Source organism: Diabrotica virgifera, chromosome 4 (genome assembly GCF_917563875.1).
Source record: "Diabrotica virgifera virgifera chromosome 4, PGI_DIABVI_V3a".
Taxonomy (NCBI): domain Eukaryota; kingdom Metazoa; phylum Arthropoda; class Insecta; order Coleoptera; family Chrysomelidae; genus Diabrotica; species Diabrotica virgifera.
The window spans coordinates 144,105,897-144,132,541 of record NC_065446.1 but is presented as its reverse complement, the minus strand read 5'-3'; the positions used below and the strand labels follow the sequence as shown (position 1 = coordinate 144,132,541).

Sequence of the window (26,645 nt, the reverse complement as noted above, 5' to 3'; positions counted from 1 at the left end):
GTACATTCCACCATTAAAAATTCATTTTATGCTGGTAGACACATTGACTGGACTAATTTACTTTACATCAATCAAATTAATAACTGTAATTATAAAAAAACTATTGTTACTGGTTTTGCTTTCCTTCTAAAGAAATGGTATACACTTCATACATGTTGAACAACGAACCATGGACACAACATAATGTAATAGATTGACTAAAATTATTTAAATATTTTAATATGTGTGTGATTGTCCTTCTAGTAAAGTTTCAACTTTTTCAACCAATCTCAACGACTAGTGAGTAAACAAAATATACATTGTAATTACTTAATTTTTATATTTATAAATTTTGTAGATGTCTTGAAAAAGAATTAAATATAATTCGAAAGCTTGACAGTAAGTCAAAGAGTTTTCTTTGTCTTGTGGGCCAAATAAACTGACTGCATCCTCAAGAGTCACTACTTTGATATATATATATATATATATATATATATATATATATATATATATATATATATATATATATATATATATATATATATATATATATATATATATATTTTATGTGTGTGTATATATAAATGGTGTAGAAGTATTTAAATTTGAAATAAATATTAAACCTCATTTTGGATGGTGAAAAAGGATTTATTTCGCGACCGTCATCGCGACCGTCATCTCTTCGACGAAATAAATTTTGTACGTATCTATATTATGTGTACCAATACATAAATTGTATAGAAGTATTTAAATTTAAAATAAATGTAAAACCTATTTTTCGATAGGGAAAAAGATTTATTTCGCGACCCTCATCGCGACCGTCATCTGTTCGGTGAAATAAATTTTGTACGTATATGTATTGAAGTGAAAACTTCTTTAGGATCGTTGTGCACTTTTTGGATGGGAAAAAGTATTAAATTGGCGACCTTCATTGCGACCGTCATCGCCTCGAAGAAATAAATTTTTGAAGTGAAAACTTCTTGAGGGTTGTTGTGCACTTTTTGGATGGGGAAAAAGTATTAAATTAGCGACCGTCATCGTTTCGACGAAATACATTTTTGAAGTGAAAATTTCTTTAGAGACGTTGTGCACTTTTTAGATAGGGAAAAAGTATTGAATTAGCGAACGTGATCGCGACCGTCATCGCTTCGGCAAAATAAATTTTTAAAGTGAAAACTTGTTTTGGGGACGTTGTGCACTTTTTAGATGGGGAAGAAGTATTGAATTAGCGACCGTCAACGCTTCGGCGAAATAAATTTTTGAAGTAAAAACTCCTTTAGGGACGTTGTGCACTTTTTGGATGGGGAAAAATTAATAAATTTGGATGGGGAGAAAGTAATAAATAAGCGACCGTCATCTTTTCGACGAAATAAATATGTGAAGTGAAAACTTCTTTAGGAACGTTGTGCTCTTTTTGGATGGAAAAAAGTATTAAATTATCGACCGTCATCGCGACCGTCATCGCTTCGATGAAATAAATTTGTAAAGTAAAAACTTCTTGAGGGACGTTGTACACTTTTTGGATGGGCGAAAAATATTGAATTAGGGACCGTCATCGCTTCAACGAAATAAATATTTGAAGTGAAACTTCTTTAGGGACGTTGTGCACTTTTTCGATGGAAAAAAGTATTAAATTAGCGATCGTCATCGTTTCGATGAAATCAATTTTTGAACTGGAAACTTCTTGAGGGACGTTGTGCACTTTTTGGATGGGGAAAAATATTAAATTAGCGACCTTTATCGCTTCGACGAAATAAATTTTTGAAGTCAAAAATTTCTTTAGGGACGTTGTGCACTTTTTGGATAGGAAATTAGGGACCGTCATCGCTTGGACGAAATAAATATTTGAAGTGAAACTCCTTTAGGGACCTTGTGCCATTTTGGATGGGGTAAAAGTATTAAATTAGGGACTGTCATCCATCGCTTCAACGAAATAAATATTTGAAGTGAAACTTCTTTAGGGACGTTGTGCACTTTTTCGATGGAAAAAAGTATTAAATTAGCGACCGTCATCGCTTCGATTAAATCAATTTTTGAAGTGGAAAGTTCTTTAGGGAATGTGTGCACTTTTTGGATGGGGAAAATATTATATTAGCGACCCTTCATCGCTTCGACGACATAAATTTTTCAAGTGAAAACTTTTTTAGGGACTTGTGCACTTTTTGTATGGAGGAAAAGTATTGAATTAGGGCCGTAATCGCTTCGACGAAATAAATATTTGAAGTGAAACTTATTTAGGGACGGTGTGCACTTTTTCGATGTAAAAAAGTATTAAATTAGCGACTATCATCGCTTCGACGAAGTAATTATTTAAAGCGAAAACTTCTTGAGGGACGTTGTGCACTTTTTGGATGGGGAAAATTATTAAATTAGCGACCGTTATCGCTTCGACGAAATAAATTTTTGAATTGAAAATTTCTTTAGGGACGTTGTGCACTTCTTGGATGGGGAAAAATATTGAATTTGCGACCGTCATCACTTCGCTGAAATTTTGTACATATATAAATTATGTGTATGTATACGCATACGCATACACATAGATGCATACGCATCGCGTATATCGTATATGATGTAGGTATAGCTTAACTAAAAGCATTGAGCTCGTAATTTGTATACTATAAGAAGTTTTCACTTCTGTCGGCACTCCCACCAGTGCCTTCAATTTTTTTTATTTTGGACGCCAATAAGAGAATTTCTTTCCTTAAAGTACAAGAAATCTGACAATTAATTTTTTTTTAATACAGCAGCCTCCAAAAACCACCCCTGAGAATGAAACTAGGAAAAAATTGAAAATTAATAAATGGAAGCAGTTGTAGTCATCAATATGTTTAAACCTGTTAAAGTTTTGTTGTTTTATTTACAATGTAACTAATAGTTCGATATTTTTATATGTAACTACCCTTAAAAACTACCCCTCATACAGTTATTAAAAAATGGCTGAGATTATGAAATCATTTTATTTTCAATCTTAAATAGAAAAAATGTATATTATTTAAATACAAAACACCTGATACATACAAGTTTTTAACTTGATTCAACCCCTAAAAACTACCTCTTATCAAAAAAATTAGGAAAAAATATTTTTGAAAGCTTGAAGTAATGGAATTCGTTAAGAAAATTAAATTTAATTGTTGCTCATGATATAATGATATATTTATAAAATTTGTATCCAATAAAAATATACCTTTGAGGGAAATTAAACTTTTTAAATTTCACATTTTGATGATAATGAAAAATACTTATTTTACAACATTAAGTATAAAATTAATATGATTTTTAAAGTACATATATATCAATAATTTAACTTCAACTTCCAAGTCATGTATAAAAGAATAAATACTCCAAAAACATCAAAATTTAGATGCTCCGTAATTTTCAAACATTATCTCTACAAAAATGTATTTGATCTTTTATCAATAACTCAGCTTCCTTTACGCTCTTTGCTTTCATTCTCACATCATTTTGTAGGGAATTTCATAAGCTATAAGACCATAAGAGTTGCAATCTTTCTAGGCGCTTTTGTTCAGTGATTTTTAATGTTAAACGGCTAAAAAGACGCTCTTTTTGCATTGAAATCAATACTTTAAACGCTAATATCTCGCTTAATTATTTATTAGCTACGTAACTTATAAAAAAGCAAAATTTTCAGTAGCGTCAGAACCCTTGTTTTTTTCATAAATCCAATATTTTTCAGATATTTTGAAAAAAAAGTTATTTTTTGAAAAATCAAAAAAAAAATTTACTTAAAACAAGTTTTTTCAAAATGTAATTGTTCTAAATCATTCAAACTTTTGAAACGTGTTGTCGGTACATAAATAAAGTTAATTTTATATGGGCTACGGTTAATATTAATTTTTCCGCATATGGCATACATTTTACCGTCAATTTTTCTTTTATTAATTCGAGGTATTCGATTAATTTTCGTCATACCTTGCTTAATTTTTATGCTAGAGGCTTTTGTCAAAGCTTATTTTGAAGGTATAAAAAGTACTTTATAAATGTTTATTAACATTTTCTCTGAACAATTAATCATTTTCCGTTATTTGAGCTCAATCTTTGCGTAAATTTACGAAAAGCAAAAAATTCGTTTTCAATGACTCGTAAGTTGCTTAATGTTATCTAAAAAATTTAATTAGAACCGACTAGTTTCTTTGTTTTTTTATAAGCTTTAATTTTAACAGGGATGATTTTTTCCTGGAAATGCGTAACTTTCGAGTTATTCGCGAAGAACTATTGAAAATGTGTTTTTTTTTTATTTTCAATCGCGAATAACTCAGAAATTGTTAACTTTAGTAAACAATTGTATTCTACATTTTCTTCATTAAATTCAATTCTCTATCGACTGCCGGTGTCATTTTGAAATTTTAAATTTCCACCCCCGAGAAAGGGTGGCATTCACCCCCGGTGTGAAAGCATACATTAACACCAAGTCAGGTTTGTTACTTGCATCATTTTTGAGCTACTGTCAAAATTTCAAACAAATCCATGAAGGCCTTTAGAATTGCGAGGTGCATTGCTTGAATGAATGTACTATTAGCCCGATCAGGGAACGCGAAATTTTACGAAAACATCCAAAAAAATAAACGAAGGATGAAAATTTGGGAATAGGTAGTTGAAATTGTCTATTATTATATAAGAAAAAATTTACAATTCTACATCCCCTCCATTTTACAAAAATTACAAAATACGGGGTGAAAAACATACGTTCTAGGGGATGACAAAATATGCGTTCAAAGTAAGTCCGGAATTGGATAAAATGACTAATTCTAAGTAACTTTTGTTCTATAGAGTTTTTTTACTAAGTCAATAATTTTGTAGTTATTTGCGAGTGAATGTGTTCATTTTTAAAAATTTTTTGGACGGGTTTTCGGAAAGAACTCAAAAGTAAGTATTTTAGTGAAAAAAAAATATTCTTAGTAAAAATAAATCTTATAAAAAACTGAAAAAAATGGTGTATGCGTGAGGTCTGCAGACCCAGTAGAAGCAGACTTGCAGCTAATGAAATGTAGGTTCTTCTTCGTCAAATTCCAAATCAAATATTTCAATGTGAAATAACCAAAAAACGGAGCACTTTTCGGGGAAAGTTCATTTCAACTTTTTTAAAGTGTTTAAGAAAGGTTTATTTTTGTTTAAAAAAAACTTCTAACATTAAAAGTAAGTGAGTTACGCTCAAAATATTGTTGGTCCCTTTTATTTTTTGGTAAAAAAAAATGGCGAAAATCACCCTTGATTAGCTTCTCAAATAAAATTAATCGTTACCGCTTTACAAGTTACTTTAATTAGGTATTGTTTATATTATCTATAAGTTTCATTAGTTCAAAGTGTTCAGCTTTGAAAAACATTGGGTTTAAAATAAAACATTTTTTTTAATCTTGAAAAATCGTAATTGTTTATGGAATTAACTTAAAAACAATTAGGAACAGCAAAAATGTCAAATAGTAATAAAATATACATTTTACTTTTCTGAATATTTTTTGTTTTCTTGTTAGACAAAAAATGGTTATGCTATGGCTGTTCAAAATTTGCCTAAACTCGTGATTAGTTACGCGTTCAAGCCATTTTAACTACAGCTTTTTTAAAACGAAGCACTTTGTACCGATGAAACTTACCGATCATATAAATAATACATAGACAAAGTAACTTGTGAAGTGGTAAAGTTAAAATTTGTATGTGATGCTAATTAGGGGGTGATTTTCGCGATTATTTTACCAAAAAATAAAAGGGACCAACAATATTTTGAGCGTAATTCACTTATTTTTAATGTTACAAGTTTTTTAAAAAACAAAAATAAAACTTTTTTTTAAACACTTTAAAAAAGTTAAAATGAATTTTCCCCTAAAAGTGCTCAGTTTTTGGGTTATTTCACATTGAAATATTCGATTTGGAATTTGACGAAGAAGAACCTACTTTTCATTAGCTTCAACTCAGCTTCTACTGGGTCTGCAGACCTAATAATTTTTTATGGCTATATTTTTGCTACAAATATTTTTTTTGCTAAAATACTTACTTTTTGAGTCATCTCCGAAAAACCGTCCAAAAACATGTTTTATTTTGTTAAACATGAACATATTCACTCGCAAATAACTAGAAAAGTATTGACTTAGTGAAAAAACTCTATAGAAGAAAAGTTGTTTAGAATTAGTCATTTTATCCAATTCCGGTCTTATTTTGAATGTATTTTTTACGGGGGCATTCCCCTCCATTTTTGTAAAACGGAGGGGATGTAGAATTGTAAACTTTTTCTTATATAATAATAGATAATTTCAACTACCTATTCCCAAATTTTCATCCTTCCTTTATTTTTTTTTGGGGTCAGATTGTTCTTTGATCGGGCTATATATTTATGTTAAAAGTTTCTTGAAGATATGAAAATTTGTATGTAGAAAGAGGGCAGAAATAAAAAGTTTATGTTTTGAAGATTACCATTCTATTGTTTACAACTTCGTCGTGAATACCGGTCAAATTTAAACGGTTGTATCTCAGGAACTACTTCTCACAAATCAACATTTTTTCTTTCAGAAGAAGCGTCCTCCTACCGTGTTCTTTCCAATACCGTTTTCTTAATTTAATTAAATGTAATAGTTGTCGAGATATTCTATTTCTTTTTAAGCCAAAAAATTTATTATAAATTTAAAACATTCCTGAGGTAGCTCAAATAGTCCAATTTTAGTTCTGTATCGTATGTTAGACACGTATAGTGCCTTTTTATACGAAAATCATAGTTATTCTAGTGTATTATAAATATTCTGGTTATTATTGCGACCGCAAATTTTTAATTAATAATTTAATTGTTACAAAACTATTTGTTAGATTGTTGCCGGCTTCTGGAAATATAATCTACTACAAAAAAGCTTCTATGTCACCAAGCTATTTAATTATTGATAGTTAATTACTTCCCCAAAATTTTAGTTGAAAATTAAAGATTTTGTTGGGAAAATCCGGATTTTCCGAGGAACATTTTTGTCAATGGATATCGAAAAAAAAATCTATGCAGAGTGAAATTACAGTGAATTTTTATTTTATTTATTTTTGGTTTAAAGTTAAAATCTTGGGAGATACAGAGCAATAAATGAAAAAAAAAAGAAGTTTTTGGAGCGCCAATTTTTTTACATACAAAATAGCACATATTCTGCAGATTTTGCATACCTATACAGGGTGTTTCATTGGGAAAGTAACATACTTAATGGGTCTTAGTTCATTAATAACAAAGATACTGGGTGTTTTATTTATTTTGCCATTTTTTTATTTGGTTAATAACATTTTAGCCACACTTATTTTATATTTGGCACGCAAATATTATTTAAGGTGTACAATCAATTAATTTATTAAAATTGTAAAAAAATCCAGGTTCTGATTAAAAAATATTGGAAAAATTTTCCGACCCAACAACACCATGTACATTTATTTTTTTTTTAAATGGATTTTGCATTTTAAAAGAGGATAAAAACTAAATTTAGTGGTAGTCTTTGAATTTTCGGCAAAATGATTTTTCTGGTCAAGTTTTGAATTTGAATTCTGAAATTATGCGAATGGCGAAAGATTGAAGTAGAAAAAAAAATGAAATACGACTTACAACTTGTTAACCACACTTATTTATTTTATATTTAACACTGAATATTCTTTAAGGTGACCAATCATTTAATTTATTTACAATTATAAAAAAATCCAGGGCCGGATTATAAAATATTGGAAAATGTTCCGAACCAAAAAACACCCTGTGCATTAATTTTTTTTTAAATGGATGTTGCATTCGAAAAGATGATGAAAAACTAAATTTAGTGGTATACTTTGAATTTTCGGCAAAATTATTTTTCGGGTAAAATTTTGAATTTGAATTCTGAAATTATGTGAATTGCGGGAGCTCGAAGTATAAAAAATTAAAATGTGACTTAATTTTAATTATAATTATAACCTTTATTTAATCTAAATTGGTAATATGTTAACATTTTAGTATTTTTTTATTATGGCGACAAATAATTCATAACAAATATTCACCTTTAATTAATGAATAAATAATAAAGACTCTATAAAAAATACATAACTTTAATAAACTATCTTAAAAATTAAAAAAACAGAAAAAAACTGCTGAAAAATAACTTTTGGATATCTAAAATCCAAAGTTTATAACGAGGAAATAAATAGTAGGGAAGAACTTCTTGACCGGATTCGAGAAGCCTTCCAAGAAATGAAGAATAACCCTGACGAGATTAGGAAGTCAGTTAGACAAATAACAAAAAGAGCAAGACTTTGTTTTCCACAATATGGTGGCAATTTTGAACAATTACTATAGTTTTATTAAGTTATTTTTTGAAAAAAATTTCTGTTTTTTTCTTATTTTTAAGATAGTTCGTTGATTAAAGGTATGTATTTTTTGTGGATTCTTTATTATGTATTCATTAATTAAAGGTGAATATTTGTTGTGAATTATTTGTTACCATAATAAAAAACGCTGAAATGTTAACATTTTACCAATTTAGATTTAATAACGGTATTAATTAAAATTAAGTAACATTTTAATTTTTTTACTTCGAGCTTTCGTAACTCACAGAATTTCAGAATTTAAATTCAAAATTTTACCAGAAAAATCATTTTGCCGAAAATTTAAAGTATACCACTAAATTTAGTTTTTCATCCTCTTTTTAAATGCAAGATCCATTTAAAACAAATTAATGTACAGGGTGTTTCTTTGGGTCGGAACATTTTTTCAATATATTTTAATCCGTCCCTGGATTTTTATAATTGTAAATAATTTAATTTACTGGACACCTTAAATAATATTCGGTGTTAAATATAAAATAAACATACAGTGTGTTTAACAAGTTGTAAGTCTTATTTCAATTTGTTTTCTTCTTCGAGCTCTCGCAATTCGCGTAATTTCAGAATTAAAATTCAAAATTTTACCAGAAAAATCATTTTGCCAAAAATTCAAAGTATACCATTAAATTCAGTTTTTATCCTGTTTTTAAATACAAAATCCATTTTAAAAAAATTTAATGTACAGGGTAGGGTGTTGTTTTTAGGTCGGAATATTTTTCCAATATTTTTTAACCGGACCTAGATTTTTTACAATTGTAAATAAATTAGTTGATTTTACACTTTAAAGAATATTTGCATGCCAAATATAAAATAAATATACAGTGTGGTTAAAAAGTTATGAACCAAATAAGAAAACGGCAAAATAGATAAAACAACCAGTATCTTTGTTATATTTGTTAGTAATGAAGTACCTAAGACCTACTAAGTATGGTATTTTTAAGATCGCCTAAGTGCCCTCTTTCTACAGTTAACGTATGTTACTTTCCCAATGAAACATCCTGTATTACTATTATGTATGTGCAATCTTAAGATTCCAGCAATAAAGTATTTGGTAAATAAATTTTCTTTGTTTTTGCTAATTTGTCCAGTAGTCCAGAGAAATAAGATTTTTCTCGTGAGACATCCCCCTCCAGGCCGAAACCAAATTTTTTGAGTAGTATGGACATCTATATTTATAAGCTTTATGTTTCCTGCAGCCCATTTTGATGATATACATAGTTATAAACAAATGAAAATCTAAAACGGTAAATTTTCGCTTTTTTCGTCTATAACCAAAAAGTTAAGCATTTTAAACAAATTTGAGAGTAAGAAACTCATAAATCGTCTAAAAAATTTCAATATGGCGTTCGCTGAATATGTCTATCCTTATTGGTTGCTTAGAAAATTGCAAAATAATCATAAATTTTGAGTTTTTATAAATATTCATAACATGTAAAAATTAACTTAGAACCTTCTTATTGCGGGAATTGCTGAGACTTCTGGTGCTAAAATTATATTTTAAATTTCCAAGCAATTGGTCGAATAGTTTAAAAGTTATTTAATTTGTTTATCCCAAATTCATTTTTTTGTAACACTATAAGTCAGAAAATTATGAGGTTACAGTAAGACTTCTGGCGGTTTATGGAAGAAGAACATTTATACTATTGACTTAATAAAAAAAAATGACAAAAAGTAATTTTAAACAGTGTAAAATTATTATGCAAAAACACGTCGATTTTTTGCTTACTTATAAACAATTAGAATAACTTTTTAACCGTTACCCGTAGAAAAATTATTTTTTCATATTTGGAAAGACTGAATTTTTATAAACGTTTAGAAAGAAAAACAATTGTCCTAGGACAATTAGGGACGAAGTTAGCCCCCCCTTTTTAATTCACATGTTTTTGCAAAATAATTTTGCAGTATTTACAATTATTTTTTGTCATTTTTTTTTAATTAAATTAATAGTATAAATATTCTTCTTTCATAAACTATCCAAAGTATTAGTGTAACTTCATCATTTTCTGACTTATCATCATCATCTTGGTGCTACAGCCCTTAGAGAGCCTCGACCTTCTCAAGCTTTCTACGCCATTCTGTTCTGTCCCTTACTTGCATTTTCCAGTTGCCGACTCCGATCTTCTCGGCATCCTGTGTTACCCCGTCCATCCACCTCAGCTTTGGTCTACCCCGTCTTCTCATTCCCACGGGTTGCGCTGTTAGAATCTTTTATATCATGTTCGATTCAGGGACCCGGGCTACATGTCCTGCCCACTGCAGGCGGTTTCGCTTAATTATAGTGATAATATCTTTTCCACCAAACGTATGCTTGTAGATATTCTGCAGTTCAAAGTTATATCTACGCCTCCATATTCCGTTCTCACAGACCGCTCCGAATATCTTACGTAGCACCTTTCTTTCAAAAATCGACAGAGCGGATGCATGGCAACATGGCGGAGATCGAGGAATTTAAGAAAGAATTGAACAAATTGAATAAAAGTGATCTAATAAGGATAATAATTGAAAAGAAAGTGCCTTTGGACATAAAATCAAGTGATAAAGTGGTTAAGTATGTGGAAAGTGATGAAAATACCAAGTTTCCTGATGTAACTACTGAAATATCTGATAATAGTTCAACTGACCACGCCCATGCGGTAAGTCACTTAACATTAAAATATGACCTCAAAGTCGCAAACATCCAACTAGAAGCTTCAACACGTATTATCAAAGAACTTGAACGAACGATTAGTAATCAAGATTATATTATAAATTTGCTACAAAACCCAGCAAATTTGCAGGTTAACCATGTGCCAAATACAAACAAACAAAGCGGTGTTGCCGGTCATCCTCCAAATTCCGTCGCTAAAGCTGAAGGAAAGAAAACCAAGGGCATACACGAGACACGTGAGAATATAACAATTACAAACCAGCAATTCTCAAGCGCCCTAACGCAGGCTCAACAAAGTTTGAAAATGAATGATATCCACAATCTTGGCCAAAACCAAAACAAAACTCGGTCCGATGCAAAAGTTGTGGGCAATAACAGCGAGAGTGAGGAGCTTGCAACAAAAGACAAAGTGTGGATTTATGCAGCAAAGTATAAACAATCTTATAGTACACAAAAATTGGAAACATACCTACAAACAAAGTTTCCCGGGCATGAGTTCTCGTGCACTTTATACGAGAATAAGGTAAATGGATCCAATTCTTTCAGGATTACGGCAGATGCAGAATTGAAGGATATTCTTTTTCAACCACAGACATGGCCAAAGGGAATAGAGGTGAGTGAATATTTTTTTCGCAGAAAATATTCCGTCAATAAACCTCCTAACCAAGGTAGATACTTTAACAGGAAAAGACAACAGTGAAAGTGTTATTTTAAAAAACTCTGTACCATTTTATAATAAACAAAATTCGTTAGCAAACTCTGACCAAATTAGTCTAGTTAGTATTTTTCATGTAAACACCCAAAGTTTAATAAACAAAATAGATCAGCTTAATGTTTTTTTGAAAAATAAAAGATACAATATATTATGTTTCTCTGAACATTGGCTCAGAGAAAACGAATTAACAACATTAAAGTTTGATGGGTACTTTTTGTCAACTTTTTTCTGTCGGAAGGTAAGGGAACATGGAGGTGTTGCAATTTTTAGCGATAATAAATTTTCTACACGACCAGTTTGTTTGAATGATATATCATGTGAATATGAGGGTGAATTTTGTGCATTAGAAATTACAGATATTAAAACTATTCTAGTAACAGTGTATAGAACCGGAAATGGGAATTTTAAAATATTTCTAGACCTTTTTGAAAAGTTATTGGTGTTTTGCTCTGCTAATTTTTTGGAAATAATAATAATTGGGGATTTCAACATTGATTTTAAAAAATCTTCTAATGAACTCAGAATTTTCCGTGATCTAATTTCTACTTTTGGCTTAACAATAAATATTAATGAATATACTAGAATAACAACTAGATCAGCAACTTGTTTAGATAACATCTTAACAAACATAAACAGTGGGATAGTTGGTTGTGGAATTGTGGACCCATGTATCTCTGATCATCTTGCTCAATTTATTAACTTAAAAATAAAATCTGAAAAAAATCATAGTGCAAATACATACACAAGACGTATAACGAGTAATGGCATACTGAAGTTGAAACATTCGTTAAATAACGTTGATTGGTCTTTAGCTATTTCTCTCAAAACAGCAACAGAATTAGCTCAATTTATTACTGAAATGTATCAAAAGTTAACTGAAATCAATTTTCCATTAAAAAAAATGCGAAGTCAGAATAAAGCTCCAATTTCTTGGTTTGATGATGAATTAAAACTTATGCGAGAAAATCTTTCCAGTCAAGGTAATTGCTGACGTTACAAAAAATTATAGTGAATATAATAAGTTTAAGAAGCATTATAGATCAACAATATCATTAAAGAAAAAACTAGCTTATGGGTATTTCTTTTCAAATTCTGAAAATATATCTCGTGACAGTTGGAAAGTTATAAACTATCACAGAAATAAAGGTCAAAATAAAAAAGTTAGTCCTAGTACGATCTCATCAAACGATTTCAATAATTACTTTACTTCAGTAGCTAAAAATATTAGAGGTTCTTTCAGTTCTACAAATGAAAATGTAGCTATAGATATTTTGAAAGATGTACACTCTCCTTGCCACTCTTTATTTTTACTACCTGTTACTGATATTGAAATCAGAAATGTTTTGCGTGGCTTGAAAAATTCACATTGTACAGATTTTTATTTTTTAAACAAAAAAATAATTGTCGAAACTATTGATATTGTTATTGACAAATTAGTTTTACTTTATAATAATTGCCTTACTGAGAGGATTTTCGCTGATGTACTAAAAGTAACAAAAGTGTTGCCACTATTCAAAAAGGGGTCTTTAGATGAAATTGGAAATTATCGTCCCATCTCTATCATTCCCATTTTCGGTAAAATTTTTGAAAGCATTCTTAATACTCGTTTGATAGAATATCTAGATAAACACAGAATACTTCACTGTAACCAATATGGCTTTAGAAAAAAGTGCAGCACTACACAAGCTATACAGAAAATTGTGAGAGATATAGTCGACGGCATGGAGGAAGGTCATTTCGTGTCTTTGACATTGTGTGATTTATCCAAAGCTTTTGACTGTGTTTCGCATAAATTAATGTTGGAAAAAATGCATATATATGGTATAAGGGGAACCACTCTCAATCTATTTAGATCTTATTTAACAAATAGAAAACAGGCAGTTTTTCTTAATAATAGCTATTCTGATTTGAACACGGTCGAATACGGGGTTCCTCAAGGTTCAATACTAGGACCCACTTTGTTTCTTATTTTTCTGAACGATCTATTTCACTACACTTTTCCCATAAAATGTGTGTGCTTTGCAGATGATACCACTCTCATAAATACTGACATTAATCATCATAATTTGAAAATTAAAATAGATAGTGATACTCAGAAAGCAAAAAACTGGTTTTAGCATAATGGTCTGAAGCTAAATGAAGACAAAAATCAGAATTTGATGTTTAGTTCTGACCGAAAGTATGTGTTAGGAAATAGTGTTAAACTCTTAGGAATTTTCCTAGATGATAATTTGGACTGGAGTGCTCATACAGACTACTTAAGTTCTAAACTTGCTACAACTATATTTTTGATATGCAACTTAGTTTTTATGATCCCTAAAAGTACCCTTAAAATGATCTACTTTGCACTGTTCCATAGCCATTTAAAGTACGGAACAACTGTTTGGGGTGGCTCTTGTCACGCAGACAGAATTTTTAAGTTACAAAAGAAAGTAGTGAGGATACTTGCAGGAGCAGAGTATAGGGAACACTGTAAACCTTTATTTCAAAAGTTAGGTATTATGTCACTACCTTCACTCTATATATATGAGACGCTGATTGAAATTCATTCCAACAAAAGTAAGTTTAACATAAACTCCAACTTCCATGATCACCATACAAGATCGAGCGATGCTATTAGAGCACAACGTTTTAGGTTGACGAAAAGTATAAAAAACTCAACTGATGTTAGTTTTTACAATTTTTTGCCAGATGAAGTAAAAAGTCTTCATTTACAGTCGTTTAAAAATAAAATAAAATCACACTTTTTAAAACATTGTTTTTACACAAAGACAGAGTACTTAGGTACCGCTTATAATACATTATAATAAGTACACTAGTTTGGTCAGGGTTTTTTTGCCGATTATGACGATATTTCATGTTTTTAAGTTTATTTCATGTCTTTACGTTTTTACATAGTGTGTTAAATTGTTTAAATTTGTTAGTACCTGTTTGTATATCTGTTCATTATAATTTATAATATTTATCTTTTAAATTTTGTCAAAATTTTATAATGTAGGTACGTACTCTTTTGACTTGTCAAAAACAAAAGAAATTTTGTATATTTGATGAAATAAATTCTATTCTATTCTATTCTATTCTATTCTATTCATCTGTTTTAGTTAGCGTCCATGCCTCTGATCCATATGTGAGAACGGGGACTATCAATGTTCTATACAGCCTTATACGAGTTTTTTGAGACAGACGTTTGTTAGCTAAGTTCTTTGATATACTATGATAACACCTGTTTGCAATTATTATTCGTCTTTTTATTTCTTCTGATGTGTTATTATTGGGGTTAACCGATGTCCCTAGATATATGAACTCTTTGACCGCTTCGAAGTTTTGGTCATTGATGATTAGATCTGTTTCAATATTTCCAGCTCTTGTGTTTGTGTTAGTCGCCATGTTGTTTTATTTCGATTTATATGTAACCCCATTTGTTCTGCTGCTGCTACTAACTCGGTTAGGATTTCCGCAGTTCTCGCTCTGGTTCTTGTTATAATGTCCACGTCGTCTGCATATGCTAGAATTTGGACAGATCTATTGAATATTGTTCCCCTGCTATCTATATTAGCGTCTCGTTTTCTGACTTATAGCGTTGCAAAAAAAATAATTTGGGATAAACAAATTAAATACCTTTTAAACTATTTGACCAATTGCTTTGAAATTTAGAGTATGATTTAAGCACCAAAAGTCTCAGCAATCCGTGTAATAAGAACGTTCTAAGTTAATTTTTACATAAGTTATGAATATTAATTAAAACTCAAAATTTACGAATTATTTTGCAATTTTCTAAGCAACCAATAAGGATAGACATATTTAGTGAACGCCATATTGAAGTCTTTTATACGATTTATGAGTATTTCACTCTCAAATTTGTTTAAAATACTTAACTTTTTGGTTATAGACAAAAAAGCGAAAATTTACCGTTTTTTGATCTTCATTTGTTTATAACTATGTATATCATCAAAATCGGCTGCAGGAAACATATAGGTTATTATTATAGATGTCCATACTACTCAAAAAATTTGGTTTCGGTCTGGAGGGGGTTGTGGCACCAACACGATATTTTTTTTCCTTATTTCTCTGAACTACAGAGTATCTACCTCAATATAAATACGCTATATCCCAAAATAAACAGTATAAAGCTATACGGTTTGCTTTGGCATCGGTTTTTCCCTTTTTATCTGCAATTATTTTCATTGCAGATATATCCAGAATAGTTATTTTTCTACAACCACTATTCAAAGTGCACTTTGCTGCACAGTTTTATGTTAACAAAGTTGATATTTTCTCACAGTATAAGATTTATGACATTAGTGTGCAGAAAAGTAACGTTTCTGTGCCGGAAAGTTATTTTCTGCACAGTACCATTACATTCCACAATAACATCATAAATCATATATATAATTATAATATGTTAAGAAGAAATGGTGTTATTTAAGATATATTAGATTTGATAGCGCTTTTCAAAAAAGAACCGATTTAACTCGTGTTCGAGAAATCTGCAAAATTCGCTACTTTAACACATTATTTTTGAACTTTACATTTTTACAACATATTTTACAAATGACTACCTCATTCTGAGTAATGTTATATATTCTGTTTACATCTGTGGTTAAAATGTAGACAAATATACAACATGTAAGACAATATTATACTTAATTTTATCGAATAGAAATTAAATTTTTGATGTTACAACTGTTTTATTTTACAATTTTATTCATAATAAACATTTCATAATCATCAATTAACCAATAAGGAGTTAGAGACCTCACCAAGATATCGAATGAAGTAGGTCTGGTGGAAATCCGTGACTGCATAAATATAACGTCAAATATGACATTATTTTGTAATAATTTATTTAAAATAGTTTAAATTGAAACAAGTTAAGGCAGTGCATTAATTTTTAACTGATTTCTGTGTAATTTGTTTAGGTATAAAAAATTTAAATTGATTAGTATTATAATTAAATACAGTTTAAAATTTATAATTTATTATTATAATAAATCTTCGTTTAGAAATTGTGATTTTTATTTTTAGCAAAAACTGAGGTTGTAGAAAAAGTATAGTGTGTAACACGTGCAGAAAGATAATTTCACACTCGTTTGACTTACGGCACTCGCTTGCGCCCGTACCGCAACTTTTCAAACTCGTGAGAAATCAGTACCTTTCTGCACTTACTACACACCTACTATTGCACACCTACTATTTCCTAACTAGTGCGGAAAGTCCTACTTTTCCGCACGCGATTGCAGTTGGCCGAACGACGCGAAGTGGAGTTCAGCAAGCAGTCGAGTGCAGAAAAGAGACTTTCCGCAAGAGTTAGGAGCAATATTTTTTCTACGAGCGTTTAAAAAATGATCAAATCTTAATCAATTAATCGAATTAAAAAATAAAGCTAATAAGTTATAATAATCCCGAATTAAAGTTAATGCGGTGCCTAAATACCTGTTATGCAGTAATGAATTGTGTATATCAATAGGTACAGGTTTTAATATTTTAAAGTCATAGCAACGATGTCAAACAAAGCAATTATTGTCAAAATGCACGTCACACACTTTAAAATTTCCACGCACCTTAACTTACGAATTTTAAAATATTTCAATGATTTAGATGGCATCAAGTGACGAAGAACTACCCCCATCTATTCTCGACGTTGTCAATAATCTTGATCTGTTACCGGAAAATATGTATATAAATTCAGTGCGGAAGAGTAATGCGGAAAGTAAAACTTTCCAAACTAAAACCCGTGCGGAAAAGTAGACTTTTTTGCACGCTCGTAGAAAAAAAAACTTGTGAAAATCATTTAGGCCTAACTCTATGAGTAAAACCTTGAGAACTACCCGTAAAATCAAAATTTAATGAAAATTCTTAAAATATTATTTAATTATAATGAATCAGATGCAATTATTATAGTCCAAGTAATGAAGCTTAAAATAGGAGAAAACCTCGCAATTTTTACAGAATGGATCGATTTGCTTGAAAATTTGAGAATAAGTAGTGGATAGTCCAAGGATCAAAATCTATATGATGCCAAAAGGCGCTTTTACCATGGGGGTGGTTGCCAGCCCATGTCGGGGGTGAAAATTTTTTATTATATTTTGACCGCAAAAGTTGGTAAAAACATTCATTCTAAGCAAAAAATGTTCTATACATGTTTTTGATAAAATTAATAGTTTTCTATTTATTCGCTATCGAAAATGTTAGTTTTATATTAAAAAAATTAATGTTTTTAATCAGTTTTCTGCAAATTACTTAAAAAGTTTTTGTTTTATCAAAACAACTTTGCTTAACAAAAATGTACCTTTTAAAAAAATCTACAAAACCGTTTTTTAAATTTTCTTTAAGACCAATAGTAATCGAGCTATATTTTATTATATGTTAGGTCCTCTTCGGAAAATGCTAAATATTGTAGTTTCAAAGTCAAAAGACGGGAAAACTATGCATTTTTCGAGGGTCACTTGTTTAAACTAATTTGAAGTATTTAAAAATATCTATCTTCAGAAATAAAAAAAAGTCTTTAGCTCAAAATTTAGGTGGCTTATAATGAAAAGAATGTCAGACCCTATATTTTTCAGCGAAAAAGTGATCGAAAGCAAACCCCTAATCACCACCCTGATTAAAATTAGTTATTGACCCTATTTCGTCTCCTTTACTTATGTATTATGAATAGGTTCTAGAAGTGTTTAACTGGTTTAGAATGATTAGTTTTTAAAAAAATGGAGTCAAAAGCAAATATCGAATTTTTGAAGTTTTGTAAAAAATTCCATTTTCTTCAGAATAGAAAGATTATCATCAGAGATACAAAAAAATATTTAAATATAAAATTGTAGCTTATTTAATTCCCAAGAACATAGTTTGCAAAAAATTTCTCTACGGTAAAAATTGAGTGAGCTATTGACAATTAAAACTTGTAATAACATGCAAAAATCACCTTTACCAACCCATTCAAAGTCACCACTTTTTGCGACTGAGGATTTTAAAAGGATTTGGTATTAATAGTCTTATAGATCTTGTAAAAACCTACAAAATTATTTTTTAACAAACTTTCTAAGATAAAAATTAAAAAGGTTACGGTAAAAAATCAATACATTTTTTTCAAAAAAAAAAGAAATCCAATTGGAAGCATAATAATGTAAGTTAGCTTTGCTTTTAGTCATTTGCCTTATTAATTCTTCTTTATTTATGTATTATTAATAGATTTTAAAAGTTTGACTGGCTTAGAATGATTAGTTTTAAAAAAAAACTAGAGTTAAAAGCGAATAAAGACTTTTTGTAGTTTGGTAAAAATTTTCTTCAAAATAGAAAGATTAGCATCAGATATACCAAAAAATGTTTTTATATGAAATTGTAGGTTATTTAATTCCCAAGAACTTGGTTTGAAAAAAATTTTTCTACGGCAAAAATTGAGTGAATGGTAAATGAGTATATATCGAAAAACATTGATTTTTTCTATATAAAACTAACACTTTCGATAGCGAATAAATCGAAAAGTATTAATTTTATCAAAAAAATGTATAGAACATTTTTTGCTTAGAATGAATGTTTTATCAACTTTTGCAGTCAAAATATAATAAAAAATTTCCACCCCTAAGACGGGGTGGCAACCGACCCCATGGTAAAAGCGCATTTCGGCATCATATAGATTTTGATCCTTGAATTATCCACTACTTATTCTCAAATTTTCAAGCAAATCGATCCATTCTGTAAAAATTGCGAGGTGAATTGCTTCGGTTCCTGGACTATTACTCTTTGGTTAGAGCATTCAAGGATGTTTCCTTTTTTACCTAATATGATGCAAAGTATTTCAATATTCCAATAACTGGGGAGGATTTCTGTGTCCATATTTCTCTATCAGTTCCTGCAGTGTCATTATGGTATTGTGGACTCCTTATTTATATATTTTAGCTGGGAGGTTCTCTAGTCAGGGTGATTTTCCTTCTGGCTAGTTTTTTAACTGGGTACCAACTTCAATAGTCGTTAATGGTTCCTCTTCAATCTGATCTGTTCCGGTTACCTCATCTCTTTCGTCTTCCAGGTTTCATTCTGGCTAGTCTTTAACTGCGTAGTTAATTTCAAGAATCGTTGGTGGATCCTCTTCAATCTGGTATGTTCCGGTTAGGCACTTCATCTCTTTCGTCCTCCAGATTTTCTTCTTCCTCCTCTATAATAAAACCCAGTTAAACCATTTCACCCATCGGTTCAATGTATCTTTCCGTATTGTTAATAGGTCACTATTCAGAGTTCTGAATTGGTTTGGTATGTAAGTTGCCTTGACTTATTTTATGATGATGTTAACATTCTTATAGAATGTTCTAAATTCTTTCTCTCTGTTAAGGTTTTTGTATATATTAGTTTTTTACTTAACTGGGTTCGTTTCTGTCGTTTCTACCTCTCTACTTATCTTCTCTTTGTCTAGCAATTCTCTATAGTTGGTCTAGTTTGTTAGGTAAGCATTTTTCTGTAGGCCTTCTTTTTTATTGTTAAATTCTTGTATTCATTCAAACCAATAATTTTTGCGGGCACAAGTTTCTGTTCCTATTTTTTGCTACTGCTTCAATATTTTCATTTATTCTGGTCCAGTAAAAGTTTCATGTTTCATGGGTCCAGTTTCAAAGTTTCTTTCTGGCCTTCTTCATTTCGATTTTGATTCCTTAGCATGGTGGTGATGTTTTTAGTCTATGTTTGCACCTCTATGATTCTACAGTTCATTACTTTTGATTCGTGCCTTAAATCTATGAAGATGTGGTCAATCTGACTCGTTGGTCTTCCATTAGAGGAGGTCCAGATTACCTTGTGATATTCTTGTGTTAAAAATAAGTGCTTATGAGTGTCATGTTTAGTGCCGCTGCCAAGTTCATCAGTCGTAATTCTTTATCGTTGTAATTCGTAATCCTGTATCGTTACTGACGTTGTGTAGGCTATGCCTTCCTATAGTGGGAATGAAAACTCTTAAACTGTCGCAACAAATCTTAAATGTATATTGTTTATTTCGTAGTATACTGCCAAACGTGTTGAACGTCCAAAAAAGTAAGAACCTAAGCTATTTATTAATATTTTAAAACTGTTTCTGTATTCTTAGTTGTATTGAATAACTTACCCTTTTTATTTTGGTATCTTCCATTTTTTCAAACTGTTGATGATGACTTTGCTGTTGACTGACTCCAACGCTACCTCCAAAAATGGAATTTCCATACTCATTTTGATGTTGCACGTTATTCTCCATCAACGGCTGAGGAGCTTCCACTGTTTGTTTCGGCGCGAGATGTTGAAAATCTTGGGGCATCATCTTCTCTTTGAGATGCAGCGGTTCATCAGGAGGTACGTTCTCGTTGGAGTGCGGTGGGGTCATCGCCATTATGGAGTTGGAGTGTGGAGGTGTCATGGGCATCGATATGGAGTTGACATTGTGTATGTGGTGTACAGGCGTTTGTCGGTGTTTGTCCATCATCATCGGACTGGGTATGCTGAGCGGGGGAGACGGTTGATGGTGATGGTACGGAGATTGGATATCTTGCATCATGAAAGGGTTACCTATAAAAACATTTGTTTGTATTACGAGCACATAAGCAATCAAAATAAAAAATTTTACAAAGAAGTAAGGCAACATAAGAAAGGTGCATCTTATATATAAAAATTAATTTCTGTTCGTGTGTCTCGCTAAAACTCGAGAATGGCTGGACCGATTTGGCTAATTTTGATGTTGAATTATTTGTGGAAGTTCAGGGGAGGTTTATACGGTTTATTGTATAAAATGCTCTTTTTACAGTGTTTGTTGCCATACTCCTACAAAACGACTTTACCGATATTTATAAAATTTGGCAGGTATATTCGACCGGACTGGGAGTAGGTTGTTATCTATATTTTATATCCATACATCATAAGGGGGGTTGCCCCCCTGATATTTTTTTCTATTTTTTTTGACAAATTCTTTTTTTTATTTTATATGATGTGGAATGTAAAGATACATACAACCCTAAATTTTCACTTTTCTATCACTAACCGTTGTTTTTTAATAGGAATTTAAATATTTTACATCTATATAAACAAAAGAAAGTCGTGTTAGTTACCAACACATAACTCGAGAACGACTGAATAGATTTTTATGAAATTTTCCACGCATATTCGACCGGACTGAGAATAGGTTGTTATTTATTTTCATATCCGCATGTCTTAAGGGGGGTTGTCCCCCTAATATATTATTTTTATTTTTTTGGTCACTTTTTTTTCTTAATTGTGTGTGATGTGGAAGGGAAAGGTAAATACAACCCTAAATTTTCACTTTTCTATCTTCAACCGTTATTTTTATCTAAATTTTTGCATCTTATATATAAAAATCAATTGATGTTCGTGTGTCTCGCTAAAACTCGAAAATAGCTGGACCGATTTGGCTAATTTTGATGTTGAATTATTTGTAGAAGTTTAGGGAAGGTTTATACGGTTTTAGATAGTCATTTTAGTAGCCATTAAAATTTTTACATCTAAATGTATAAAATACTCTTTTTACAGTGTTTGTTGTCATACTTCTCCGAAACGACTATACCGATTTTTATGAAATTTGGCAGGTATATTCGACACGACTGGGAGTAGGTTCTTATCTATATTTCATACCCGTACCTGATAAGGGGATTAGCCATGACGTCATAACTCTCACAATAATGACGTGAAAAATACGAAATTAAGTAGGTAGACTCCTTGCTGAATTCAGAACAGAACCCTATTAAAAGTTTTTCTCTGGAGCAATCGGTGTCCGAAATACAATATCTTAAGCCGTAGAAAGATTCTGAGGACAGAAGAAGAACGAGCAATAAATTGCATCAAGGAAAAGTGCAACTGTTTAACTTTTGGGCTTAAATTGGGCAAAATATGATTTTTTTAATTTTTCGAAACTTTCAAAAAATATCTCCAAACCGAACTTTTCTGACGAACGGCAAGCAGGAGAAAAGTTCTGAGTACACGAAAAGAACAAGCAGCAAATTATAAAATTTTATTTAATTTTAATTAATTTTGTTTAATTTTATTTAATTTTATTTAATTTAAGTATTTTATTTATTTTCGTTTGTTTTATTTTATTTCATTTTTTAATTCCATTTTTTTAAATTTCATTTCATTTTATTAAATTTTAATTATTTTTATTAGATTCTATTTACTTTTATTTAATTTTATTACTTTTTTAATTTGTTTATTATTTTTATTTAAGTTTATTCAGTTTTATTTATTTTTATTTACTTTTATCCAATTTTATTTCATTTTGTTTAATGATATTTAATTTTAATTTCATTTAGTTTTGATTAATCAACACTTATATAGTTGGACAACCCCGAATCCAATTATAAATACAGGGTTGTTTTGAATGTAAACAAAATAAAGCTGTTAATAAATAATAATAAAAACTCATTGACATCGAGCATTTTTTGTTTATTAATTACGAATTCCTTTTGTTTACTTTAAGTTTATTGTATACAAAAGTTTGTTTTAATCTATTGAGGCAGTACGAAGTCTGCCAGGTCAGCTAGTATATTATAAGAACACTAAACGTTGTGAGAGATAAAAATGAGCAAATGACAACAGCTGAAAATAAAATATTGAATACTTCCAAAATCTTCTGAATGTTCAGGGGGACGCTGATGGAAATAACGCAAATTGTGAGTATCAAATGACCGAGATAGAAGTACACCCGCTAAGCCTAGAGGAAATTAGCACCGCCGTAGAAACCCTAAAACATGACAAATCCCCGGGACTAGAAAATATTGATGCAGACTGATCAAAAAAGGAGGGCCTGAACTTATAAAGAAATAATTCCAAAAGAATGGAGTGGCTGTATTATCGAGCCAATACATAAATAAAAATTAGAGCGTGGCACTTGCATAGTGCCGACAGAAGTGAATACTTCTTAGAGGTTCGATTATATTCGGTTCGATTCAATTCGATTCCATTCGATTGGATTTAATTTTATTTAATATACAAGGTGTACCAAAAATACAGGTCATAAATTAAATCACATATTCTGGGACCAAAAAAAGTTCGATGGAACCTAACTTACCTTAGTACAAATGTGCACATAAAAAAGTAACAGCCCTTGGAAGTTACAAAATAAAATTTTGGCAAATAAAAAGAGGCAAAAGTTTTAAAAACACTGTGTTTAACTAATGGTACCACAATAATAGTTTAATTGGAACGTACACAAACATTTGGGGGGTTTAAAGGAACAAAACCCCCATAAAATTTTTACGTAAATATATTGAAAAAGAAGCCGCATCTCGGTAAAAACTCACTTACCGAAAAAATACTAGGAGGCAAAAAAAGTAATAAAAACGTTGTGTTTAACTAATGGTACCACAATAATGAATTAATTAGAACGTACGCCAAAGTTTGGGGGGGGGGTTTAAGGGAACAAAATCCCCATACATTTTTTATGGGGTGGACAAATTTCACTCTAATTTTGTTTTAAGATGTTCCTACCATAAGAATGATACATGTCCATTTTCAATAAAAAATCTCTAACAGTATTCGATATATTGAAAAAAATTGATTTTCATTTTGTAACTTCAAAGGGCTGTAACTTTTTTTATGAGCACATTTGTACTAAGGTAAGTTAGGTTCAATCGAACTATTTTTGACCCCAGAATGTGTGGTATAATTTATGACCAATCTTTTCGGGACACCCTATATATAAATTGTATAGAAGTATTTAAATTTAAAATAAATGTAAAACCTATTTTTGGATGGGGAAAAAGGATTTTTTGGATTATTATGTGTCTGTATATATAAATTGTGTAGAAGTATTTAAATTTAAAATAAATGTAAAATCTATTTTAGGATGAGGAGAAAGGATTGATTTCGCGACTGTCATTCACGACCGTCATCGCTTCGTCGAAATAAATTTTGTACGTATTTGTATATTATTATGTGTATATATTTTTGATATATTTTTTGATTGTATTTTTGATTATTGTAATATTATAATTAATTTAAAGATAAACTTCTTTAATTATGTTATCCAACATATTCATGCATATGTAAAAAAAATGTAAATGTAAAATAAAATAAACTCATTATTATTATATATATATATATATATATAAAATGATGTTGGATAATCGAGTACAAATATAAAAATAAATAAGCAAAATCATTGGCTAATACTCGTAAAGTGAATGCGAATTTAGTTGGAAATATATAAAATGATGAAAGGTCATCATTCCATACATTTCTGTGCAACTATATACACCGGTGTTTCGGCCTATTTGGGCTTCGTCAGTATAGTGTAGCAAGTTAAAAAAGTTGTTTGTTAACTTGTAAAAGGATTACTACAGGAGTAAGGTTACCAATTTTGGTCAGGTTGTTAGAAGACCCGAAGTCGCAAGGCTACAACTAACATTGCCAAGGAGGTAAAGCTACCTGAGGAAATGAAAAGCCATAACATTATTAAATAAAATGATGTTGGATAATCGAGTACAAATATAAAAATAAATAAGCAAAATCATTGGCTAATACTCGTAAAGTGAATGCGAATTTAGTTGGAAATATATAAAATGATGAAAGGTCATCATTCCATACATTTCTGTGCAACTATATACACCGGTGTTTCGGCCTATTTGGGCTTCGTCAGTATAGTGTAGCAAGTTAAAAAAGTTGTTTGTTAACTTGTAAAAGGATTACTACAGGAGCAAGGTTACCAATTTTGGTCAGGTTGTTAGAAGACCCGCAGTCGCAAGGCTACAACTAACATTGCCAAGGAGGTAAAGCTACCTGAGGAAATGAAAAGCCATAACATTATTAAATAAAATGATGTTGGATAATCGAGTACAAATATAAAAATAAATAAGCAAAATCATTGGCTAATACTCGTAAAGTGAATGCGAATTTAGTTGGAAATATATAAAATATATATATTATATATATATATATATATATATATATATATATATATATATATATATATATATATATATATATATATATATATATATATATATATATATTATACCCTTGCGACTGCGGGTCTTCTAACAACCTGACCAAAATTGGTAACCTTGCTCCTGTAGTAATCCTTTTACAAGTTAACAAACAACTTTTTTAACTTGCTACACTATACTGACGAAGCCCAAATAGGCCGAAACACCGGTGTATATAGTTGCACAGAAATGTATGTAATGATGACCTTTCATCATTTTATATATTTCCAACTAAATTCGCATTCACTTTACGAGTATTAGCCAATGATTTTGCTTATTTATTTTTATATTTGTACTCGATTATCCAACATCATTTTATTTAATAATGTTATGGCTTTTCATTTCCTCAGGTAGCTTTACCTCCTTGGCAATGTTAGTTGTAGCCTTGCGACTGCGGGTCTTCTAACAACCTGACCAAAATTGGTAACCTTGCTCCTGTAGTAATCCTTTTACAAGTTAACAAACAACTTTTTTAACTTGCTACACTATACTGACGAAGCCCAAATAGGCCGAAACACCGGTGTATATAGTTGCACAGAAATGTATGGAATGATGACCTTTCATCATTTTATATATTTCCAACTAAATTCGCATTCACTTTACGAGTATTAGCCAATGATTTTGCTTATTTATTTTTATATTTGTACTCGATTATCCAACATCATTTTATTTAATAATGTTATGGCTTTTCATTTCCTCAGGTAGCTTTACCTCCTTGGCAATGTTAGTTGTAGCCTTGCGACTGCGGGTCTTCTAACAACCTGACCAAAATTGGTAACCTTACTCCTGTAGTAATCCTTTTACAAGTTAACAAACAACTTTTTTAACTTGCTACACTATACTGACGAAGCCCAAATAGGCCGAAACACCGGTGTATATAGTTGCACAGAAATGTATGGAATGATGACCTTTCATCATTTTATATATTTCCAACTAAATTCGCATTCACTTTACGAGTATTAGCCAATGATTTTGCTTATTTATTTTTATATATATATATATATATATATATATATATATATATATATATATATATATATATATA

The 26,645-nt window shown here is 30.3% G+C and overlaps 2 protein-coding genes across 2 annotated transcripts in view; one reads left to right on the top strand and one right to left on the bottom strand.

Moving 5' to 3' along the window:
• The window catches only part of LOC126883175 (uncharacterized), a 1,150-nt gene extending 704 nt beyond the window's left edge, over positions 1-446 (top strand). Inside the window, exons 1-2 of the mRNA XM_050648422.1 lie at positions 1-279; positions 338-446. The exon at positions 1-279 is cut by the window's left edge and continues 704 nt beyond it. The gene's annotated coding sequence lies outside the window, so the exon portion shown is untranslated. The remainder of the gene's footprint in view (positions 280-337) is intronic.
• LOC126883174 (uncharacterized) overlaps positions 1-26,645 on the bottom strand; it is a 1,224,086-nt gene that overhangs the window by 124,141 nt on the left and 1,073,300 nt on the right. The window contains exon 5 of the mRNA XM_050648421.1: positions 20,743-21,176. Within this exon, the coding sequence (XP_050504378.1) occupies positions 20,743-21,176 (434 nt within the window). The remainder of the gene's footprint in view (positions 1-20,742; positions 21,177-26,645) is intronic.